The sequence below is a fragment of the Myxocyprinus asiaticus genome, chromosome 34, assembly GCF_019703515.2.
Source record: "Myxocyprinus asiaticus isolate MX2 ecotype Aquarium Trade chromosome 34, UBuf_Myxa_2, whole genome shotgun sequence".
Lineage (NCBI taxonomy): Eukaryota > Metazoa > Chordata > Actinopteri > Cypriniformes > Catostomidae > Myxocyprinus > Myxocyprinus asiaticus.
This window is the reverse complement of record NC_059377.1, coordinates 34,161,236-34,171,275: the sequence shown is the minus strand read 5'-3', so window position 1 is coordinate 34,171,275 and position 10,040 is coordinate 34,161,236. Positions and strand designations below refer to the sequence as shown.

At 37.0% G+C, this 10,040-nt stretch overlaps 2 protein-coding genes across 3 annotated transcripts in view; both read left to right on the top strand.

Moving 5' to 3' along the window:
- The window catches only part of usf2 (upstream transcription factor 2, c-fos interacting), a 16,330-nt gene extending 10,939 nt beyond the window's left edge, over nt 1-5,391 (top strand). For both annotated transcript variants that reach the window (XM_051670449.1, XM_051670448.1), the window contains 3 exons: nt 151-245; nt 343-471; nt 4,561-5,391. In XM_051670449.1, coding sequence (XP_051526409.1) covers nt 151-245; nt 343-471; nt 4,561-4,644 — 308 coding nt within the window. In that variant the 3' untranslated portion in view covers nt 4,645-5,391. The remainder of the gene's footprint in view (nt 1-150; nt 246-342; nt 472-4,560) is intronic.
- Nucleotides 5,392-5,706: 315 nt separating this feature from the next.
- si:dkey-211g8.4 (barrier-to-autointegration factor) lies at nt 5,707-8,600 on the top strand. The gene is made up of 2 exons (XM_051670454.1): nt 5,707-7,213; nt 7,479-8,600. The coding sequence occupies exon 2, from the start codon at nt 7,529-7,531 to the stop codon at nt 7,796-7,798; it is 270 nt and encodes an 89-aa protein (XP_051526414.1). The 5' UTR covers nt 5,707-7,213; nt 7,479-7,528; the 3' UTR covers nt 7,799-8,600.
- Nucleotides 8,601-10,040: the final 1,440 nt, after the last annotated feature.

The window sequence follows — 10,040 nt, the reverse complement described above, 5'->3', positions numbered from 1 at the left end:
TTTGTTTAGAAAAACTTGCACCAATAAATGCACAATACTTCCAGGAGTGTGAATTAAGAAAGTAAAATGGGTCGATTTTGATTTCATATTTACTTTTAAGTAATTCAGTGTACGGAATGAACAGTTTATTTTTTACATGTATTTCTGCAGTTGAAAGGAGAAGAAGAGACAAAATCAACAACTGGATTGTCACTCTGTCGAAAATCATCCCAGACTGCAATATGGACAATACCAAAACAGGAGCGGTACAGAATTTCCATAACACCAAATCTTTTAATGTACTGATCTGTGGATATCTTATTTCCACCTGTCAATCTTAATGAATTCCCTGTTTTTCTCTAGAGTAAAGGAGGCATCCTGTCTAAAGCATGTGACTACATCAGAGAACTCCGACAGACTAACCAGAGGCTTCAGGAGAGCTATAAGGACGTGGAGAGAATACAGGTGGACAATGAGCTACTAAGACAACAGGTACATCAGCTGGAGACCTTTTTTTCACAAAACATGATTCTCAAGTAACAGAAATCATAGTTGGACTGAGTGCAACTGAAGGAAACAGAATGGAGAGGTCACAAAACAGTCGTTTTTAATAGTTGAACTTTACACAGCGTCTTAGGGTGCTTTCACTTGTTTTGATTGCTTGGACCGAACCGGAGTTCGTTTCCTACCCCTTTCGCTGCCCGCGCTGGTCTGTGTTCACATCATATTATTTGGGTTGGAACCGCGGTCTGATTATGTCATCAATGTGAGTACAAGCGGCAGCTGTTTGCCACTGTAACTAGTTAAAAACTTGAGAAGACGTCACTGTGTTAAGTGAAGTATTAAAAGTTGTCTCTTTGGATTTACCACGAAAACTTGCCATGCACATAACAACAGTTGTGTTTGTCACCCGCGGATGCATTGAATGTTCAATGATATGATGAATATTAGCGTTAGTCTGCCGTGAGTCTGCGGATGCATTGCAAGAGATGAGAAGAATGTGACCTGCTCTCTGAAGGCAATGTATTTGGACACAAGCAAGCAGGAGAAATGCATTATACCATAATAATTGCGATCGTGTCTGCAAAGACGCAAATTATACATCATCACAAGCGATTAGGTACGATTGCATTCATATCAGCAGCGAACCGTACCAGAGTTCACAAGTGGACTGGTGTGGTTCCCAGGTGCGCAAGGAGTTCGGAAAACGGCGTTCACATTATCCAAACAAACCGAACGTCATTCGACCCTGGGTGCGCACCAAAAGTGCTAGTGTGAAAGCACCCTTAAAACATGGCATTCATAGAGCGAGACGCTGGAAAAAAAAAAAAAAACACAGAGACTCAACGCAAAGACCAAAGATGCCCTGATCCATGTGTACTAGGCATGTAATGATACACAGATTTCATGATATGATGCATAGCCTCACGATACTATACGAGTACCCAAAAATGTTTCACTCAAATGTATTCAAGAATTCAACATCTTTTAAATCATACAGGTGCATCTCAATAAATTAGAATGTCGTGGAAAAGTTCATTTATTTCAGTAATTCAACTCAAATTGTGAAACTCGTGTATTAAATAAATTCAATGCACACAGACTGAAGTAGTTTAAGTCTTTGGTTCTTTTAATTGTGATGATTTTGGCTCACATTTAACAAAAACCCACCAATTCACTATCTCAAAAAATTAGAATACATCATAAGACCAATAAAAAAAAACATTTTTAGTGAATTGTTGGCCTTCTGGAAAGTATGTTCATTTACTGTATATGTACTCAATACTTGGTAGGGGCTCCTTTTGCTTTAATTACTGCCTCAATTCGGCGTGGCATGGAGGTGATCAGTTTGTGGCACTGCTGAGGTGGTATGGAAGCCCAGGTTTCTTTGACAGTGGCCTTCAGCTCATCTGCATTTTTTGGTCTCTTGTTTCTCATTTTCCTCTTGACAATACCCCATAGATTCTCTATGGGGTTCAGGTCTGGTGAGTTTGCTAGCCAGTCAAGCACACCAACACCATGGTCATTTAACCAACTTTTGGTGCTTTTGGCAGTGTGGGCAGGTGCCAAATCCTGCTGGAAAATGAAATCAGCATCTTTAAAAAGCTGGTCAGCAGAAGGAAGCCTGAAGTGCTCCAAAATTTCTTGGTAAACGGGTGCAGTGACTTTGGTTTTCAAAAAACACAATGGACCAACACCAGCAGATGACATTGCACCCCAAATCATCACAGACTGTGGAAACTTAACACTGGACTTCAAGCAACTTGGGCTATGAGCTTCTCCACCCTTCCTCCAGACTCTAGGACCTTGGTTTCCAAATGAAATACAAAACTTGCTCTCATCTGAAAAGAGGACTTTGGAACACTGGGCAACAGTCCAGTTCTTCTTCTCCTTAGCCCAGGTAAGACACCTCTGATGTTGTCTGTGGTTCAGGAGTGGCTTGACAAGAGGAATACGACAACTGTAGCCAAATTCCTTGACACGTCTGTGAGTGGTGGCTCTTGATGCCTTGACCGCAGCCTCAGTCCATTCCTTGTGAAGTTCACCCAAATTCTTGAATCGATTTTGCTTGACAATCATAAGGCTGCGGTTCTCTCGGTTGGTTGTGCATCTTTTTCTTCCACACTTTTTCCTTCCACTCAACTTTCTGTTAACATGCTTGGATACAGCACTCTGTGAACAGCCAGCTTCTTTGGCAATGAATGTTTGTGGCTTACCCTCCTTGTGAAGGGTGTCAATGATTGTCTTCTGGACAACTGTCAGATCAGCAGTCTTCCCCATGACTGTGTAGCCTAGTGAACCAAACTGAGAGACCATTTTGAAGGCTCAGGAAACCTTTGCAGGTGTTTTGAGTTGATTAGCTGATTGGCATGTCACCATATTCTAATTTTTTGAGATAGTGAATTGGTGGGTTTTTGTTAAATGTGAGCCAAAATCATCACAATTAAAAGAACCAAAGACTTAAACTACTTCAGTCTGTGTGCATTGAATTTATTTAATACACGAGTTTCACAATTTGAGTTGAATTACTGAAATAAATGAACTTTTCCACGACATTCTAATTTATTGAGATGCACCTGTAAATGCCACGAAAGTGTCTGACATGGGCAACAAAAAGCAGAGCTCTAAGTTACTTAAACAACAGCACTGCATTTTTGTTTGATGGTTGAAAAAACTAATATGAACTCACAATTTTCATGTTTTTTTTCTTGAGAAAGTAAGTTTGTCTACACTCTAGTCATTTATATTTGTATAGCACTTTTCACAATACACAGTTTCAAAGCAGCTTTCTAGAAAATCATGCCTTGTCTGAAAGCCACCTGTGAACAAGCTCAAGTGACTGTAGCAAGAAAAGAACTTCTTTGTGTTATTTAGTGGTGAAAAAAAACTTGAGAGGAACCTGACTTATGGTTTTACGATATATGTACATAATCCAATATTATTTAGCATCTTGAGCAAAAACCGATCGGCACACATAATTTTTTTTGCCCTCTTCCCCGTTTCACTTTGCATATATACTTCCCCGGCGTTATTACTGGCTTATAACGTGCGCATGTTGTTCTCAAAGCTGTTTACATTTCGAAGTCAAAAGCAGATAATTAAAAGTGTCGTGTAATCGTGGATTTCTTACATTGTCGGTTTTTTGAATAAGCTGTTTTTTATAGTTATGACTCATAATTTATGAGTGTCTTGCTGTGCATGTCACTCTGTGTCGGCTGGGAGAGGTGGCTGTTAAACTTATTGCTGCTGTTTCTGCATCACAAATTCACCGTGCAAATCGGTGGTGTCGGCGTAAATAAAACGACATGATGTACTGTAGCACCAGGACATGACACCATTGTTTGTCAAATTGTACAAGCTGTACCGCTACAGTATAATCTACTTGGTGTTTGCCATCGATCATCTTGCCTACTGTATGTACTTTAAGTGTGTTGCTCTGTTTTCCTGTGAGCGCTCAGCGCCGCCTATACAGGGAGGAGACTGTTCTGCAGCTCTCAATGTTGTGCTGTTTGATTTTAATTACACTGTGTGTTTATGTATTGTACGATACATATGGTATTGTATAGTGAGCGTTATATTATATGATACAATAAGATACAATATTTTTTACACCCCTAATGTGTACATAAACCAACACAAAAAAATAGCGCAGATGAATTGCACATTGAAGTCCACATTGCGATATGGTAACAAATAAATTGACTTCTACTGTAAAGCCACTTTTTGTAATGTATATTCAATACTATACTTGTCTGCTACTATAATGTCTTTGAATTATCTTCGTTGGGGTGGGGGGGTTCTGAGCAAATATTGATGTGATTATTTTCTATGAATTAATATATCATGTAATTCAATTACTTTTTTTATTTTATTTTTATCAATCGACTGACCTAATTCTTAGTAGTCTTAAAAGATTTTTAATATTGTAGTAGTAGTAGTAGTATATTGATATAGTGATTTGTGGAATTAGTGTTATTGGAGTTATGAAATGTATTTTACTGAAATTATGTGAGAACAGTTTAATGAGCAGATGTAATAGAGTGGCACATGGTAATATTTTGAACGTCCGTTGTCCTACAGATTGAAGACCTGAAGAACGACAATGCACTGCTCAGAGCTCAACTACAACAGCATGGCCTGGAAATCAGTGAAAGTACATCATAGTGACAAAACTAGCAAAAAACATGAACATTAATAAACAGTCTCGACAACAAAGCTCAAAGTGGAGACAAAACCCTAAAAGACTCCCTTGCTAACATCTCATCACAGACTTCTCTGTAGGGAATGAATGCTTGTTTGATACTCAGACACACATTGTTATGACGAGACTCTTTGACAGTAGTGAAAAATAATGTCTGCTGTAAAAGCTCTCTATGTTTTCTGCTTCACTCCCATGAGAACTCAAGAACCCGGACTCATGCAAATATGGAATTACCCCCACACTTATCTTTGTTCTAGTTTGAATATTGGGATTGTGAACCAACTATATGCCTACCCATGCCTAATGTCCATCTTTTGTTTTGTTTTCAGCCATTTAATTTTGTGGATTTTATTTTTGCTACAAAGTGCAAATTTTACTACTGTCCCTGATATGGAAGAAGGTCTTTTTGAAGGGTTTTTCGGTATTGTATTTATTAGCTTTCAAAAGAAATTATGCTGCAGGTATACAAAACCTTTGCATTCTGTGTAAAGTTAAAATGTCAACCTCAACGAAGTTGTCAAGCAGCCTAAAATGATTTTTTGTTTCTTCTGCTCTGCAGTCTTTCCCTATATCGGATTTAAGATTATAAGACTAATCATAGATTTGACATAGTGGCACATCAAGACTATATGCTTTACCGTATGAGTTTGCTTAGAATGCAACTGAAAGTACATAGAATGTTTTCAGTTAATTAAAATGGAGACAACTAAGACATGTTCATTTTCTTAAAACTGCAAATGTATAGCATTACGTACAATTTTCAAATGTTTTCAGAGTACATCATATTTAATGCACTGTGATTTAGTGAAGGAAGAACGAGTAGCTCAGGGTTTTGTGACACAGGAAAATAACAACACATCTGGAATGCCCCCCTAACCTTGTAACCCTGCACTTTTTTTTTGCCCTTTTTGGCTTTACATACTAGATTCTAAACGTACTGTATATATCATGTATTTCAACCAGGTGTTCAAATGTCATTGAATTTTGCAGTCCTAATTCCCGAGCTCAATTATCTACATCAACATAGTTTTAAAAAATAAAATGGAAAATGCGCAATAAAAATGTAAGAATTGGTACTGTTAGTGTTTTTGTTCATTTTTTTTTTTTTTATTGGTAATCTTCCATTTTATTTTGTGTTTTAAAAACAATTCTAATTCATATTTAACCACAACATTGTTTTAAAAAATTAAATAGAAGACAAGCTATAAAAATGAACAAAAATCACTACATTATAAGAATATACAATATAATAGTATAAATGTCTGATAGCAACATGGTAATTAGTGCTGATGAGCAATGCATAAGGAAACCAAACATCAAAAACTAACAGTGATTTATTTGCTTCTCCTTGTTAATTATAGTCCTTACCAATATAACTCTTAAGGTTTTAAGGCCAATTCAGGCCTCTGGTTTCCCTTCATAATTAGATCGTCGTATTGCAAGGCTTGAATTATTTAATGCTGGATTGTAAAAAGTTTACCAATTTCTCTCTGGTAATGAAATATAGATAATGGCTTTTAAACATGTTTCCTGTACATTTGATGCAACTTCAGAAGATAGATGTAAAATTAGCCGATTAAAAAAAGATTTTGACCTCAAATATTCTGTGATCAGACCGTGTGTGGAACCAGTGAGACATCCATTCACATTGTGAGTTTCATTTATTACACAGCAATACAAGGAATGAACAGATAACCTTAAACTCTCTGTTCACTTTCTCTCTTTTTAATGCTAAACTTGAATGACTATTGATTGATATTTATGAATAGTCTAATACACTGCTGCTTTTTAAATCAAATTATAGAAAGAGAAAAAACAGGGAAGAGTATGTTATTCATGTATGTCTAGTTATTCATTTAAAGAACCCTCAGCATGGCATTTTGACCACTGGTTTGATTGCTATAAGCTATACTATACAGTTGCTTTGTTTATACTTAACCTGTTAACCTGTGCATGCCCGCCCTGAACTGATGTCACTTTGCTTAAATTAGTTCACATTTACTATATAGTCTAGTCAAAAAGAGTTGATAATGTTGACAAATTGTACAGATGTCTAATTTGTCAACATTATGAACCATTTTGAACAGCACACTATATAGTATATGTGATCTCACTTAAGCAAAGTAAAGTCAAACCCATGGGTGGGGTCAAGACTGTTGGTGTTTATGTATGTACTTATATACAAGATAAAAACAGAGATGCAATATGTAGATTATTTCTTCGAAAGAACAAAGTTCTAAAATACATTTTAAATAACTCCCATGCGGTTAAATATTTTCTGAACACCCATAGTTTCCATGCTACCGCTGCACTGTATTTACGCAAAAAGACTAGTTGGATGTAGTGTGTAGTCTAGGAAAAAAGCATAATATCAAGTAGTACAGTAGGGAACTTCAGTAGAAAGTTATACAGTATATGAGCTGATGATGTGGGTGGGTCATAATTACATCAACACAGTTGAAATAAAAAGCAACACAGGCAGGAAATATCTTTGTAGGTGTGGTGTATATTGTGCTGGATGGAGGGGACTCGGTAAGAACAATCTTGCGTAATTTTACAGTAGCAGATTTTAAAAGATAAAACTGATTAGGAAGCTGTGAAAGATGCATTGTAAATAATTAGATCACAGATATTGGCATCCGTAGTAAGGGTTTTACATGTATTTGCTGCATGTTTTTAGAATAGGTGTATCTATATTTACCACACATTTAATACAATATTATACTTGTATACAATACATATTATAGTTAATATTTCTAGTACCAGTAGCTACAGACCTTGCTTATTTTGCTTTTAGAGACAGTTTCCTGACATTACTGGAGCACCGCAAGCTCACAATAAGCTGCAATGACAACTTCACAAAAGCATCAGATTTTCTGTGCGGAGCCAATGGGAGACAAATCTGTATATACACTTCCTGGAATTGGCCCTGTGCTGGGTGGACGACTTGAAAATATTGGAATAAGGAGAGCGAGGGACCTCCTGGGGCGTTTCCTGGTCTTTGAGATGGATGAGTGGAAGTTTAAGAGCTGGCTTAGAGACTCGTGTGGAGCAAATGCCAAACAGCAGAGAGACTGTTACTACTGTCTAAAAGAATGGACAGATAATAATTTGTAATGGGAATACTGGTGCACTTCTTGCATCTACTTTGTTCATTTGGAATATTTATATTGAGCCTTCTGCAATTCTATTTGACATCTTAAGTTGTGAATAGGGGGTCTTTTAGATGTGTGTGTCTTTATATTGCATCTTGCTTTGGTTAGGAAACAAATGTGTTTACTTCATGTTTTATGTCTAATTTATATGTGCAGGCTAAATGGTTATAACTTACTACTCATTGAATATTCATGCCATAAACATGATTTAAGTTATGTTATCATTTGCATCCCATAAAATCCCAGATTGATGAAGCAGGTATTTTCTGTTGAAGTTTCATATCTCTTATCATCAGTTTCATATCATGTTTCTTTATTTGTCTTTTGGCATCTGTTACATAACACATGGGGCACCTGCCCATCGTCAAAGGGACAGTCCACTTAAAAACTGAAAATTCTGTCATCATTTACTCATCCTTATGTTTTTCCAAACCCAGATGATGTTCCCTCTTCAGTGGAACACAAAATTAGATGTTAGGAAGAATTTTAGCCTCAGTCACCATTCACTTCTATTGGAAAACAGCAGGTTTGGAATGAGAGTGTGTAAACGATTACAGAATTTTAGGTTTTAGTGGACCTATCCCTTTAATTAAGTAACAACTTGATGTTTTATTTCTAAAGAAAGATAAATGTGCCCAGTTACAGGTCCAGTTTTACAGGTTATGTTAAAGATTTAGATACCATGCCAGGATTTGTTAATTTTTGGTGAATGACATGTGAAATGTGAAACAAAATTGGATTATTATTAAATTAATCCAATTTTTTCCATTTGTCCCTTGTAATGTAATACAGTGTGCATTTGTCTTTGTATCTGTCTGTCTGAGTTGGGAGTAGTTTCATTTCTTGAGACAGAAAAACCTGAGTGCCATGTGTCGTTTCTATAAAGCACAGTTCATAAAGTTCTTTATTCAATACATCAAAATCCCCATGACTCCCAACAACGTCAACCACAATGTTGACATAGTGGTTGTCAGCAATTCAAGGCATGATATAAAAGACATTCTGCAATCTTTGTGTTGATGAATTCAAGTCAGTATAAAAGAGATGACCTCACACAATAAAAGGTGAGGTCAAAGTATTTCTAGCAAGTCAGTCCACTTTCGGCCATCTTTGGAATGCTCTCAGGAGGCTATTTCCAGTCATATCAGTGCAGCTCCTATCTACTTGAATGGAGAAAGACCAACATCTCAAAAACGGTTGGTCAAGATGACGATCTAAGATCATGTTTTAAATCAACAATAAAATCGGACGCTAATTACGCTAAAAAAAAAATAAATAAAAAAAAAACGCAATTGTCCAGGCTTGTATAGCTAATGCGCATGCGCGTTCCAGAGTTGATTGACAGGTGAAAGGGGATTGGCTCTTTTAACTGTAAGGCGGGACTTCCTTTCTACATCCGTTGACTGTTGGGCACTCAAGAGCTCCTGAGATACTGTATATCCAGTTTCAGACCAGCAGCGCCAGAACCGCAGCCACAGAACGGAAGTGAGGGGCGGAGCATACGTTCTTAAAGGAGTCGTGCCACCTACGGTTTTGGAGCGTAATTTTCTTTTATTACATGCGAAATGTCATACTTTTAAATAAGGCAACTTTTCAGTTCGTACATGAAAACAGAATTTAAGACTTTTAGGATTTCATTTCAGGCCTCCTCCTCTAAACAATGCAAGTGAATCTCCGCCATTTTTTTGACGGTCCAAAATGCATATTTAGGGTGGATCAAAATAATCCACATGACTCCAGTCGACAAATAAAGTTCTTCTGAATGCAAACGATTGATTCTTTTTAGAAACAAAACAATACTTACATACTTTTTAACAACAAATGTTCATTTCCGTACATCTCTGTGACATACGCTCATGAGAGGCATGACATAAGCTCGTTGGTAAATCACGCGTCACGTGGAGGAGGAGGCAGGAAGCACGTCATTGTTTAGAAGAAATTTATTTGTCGACTGGAGTCGTGTGGATTATTTTGATGCACCCTAAATATGGATTTTGGACCATCAAAAAATGGAGGAGATTCACTTGCATTGTTTAGAGGAGGAGGCCTGAAATGAAATCCTAAAAGTCTTAAATTCTGTTTTGATGAAGAAAGAAACTCAGATACATCTTGGATGGCCTGAGGGTGAGTAAATTATCAGCAAATTTTCATTTTTGGGTGAACTATTCCTTTAATTTAGAATAGGTCGGAAGGGGGTGCAAATG

Coding starts and splice junctions, on each gene's coding strand:
- si:dkey-211g8.4 (XM_051670454.1), top strand. CDS start 7,529: ATGACAACTTCACAAAAGCATCAGATTTTCTGTGCGGAGCCAATGGGA.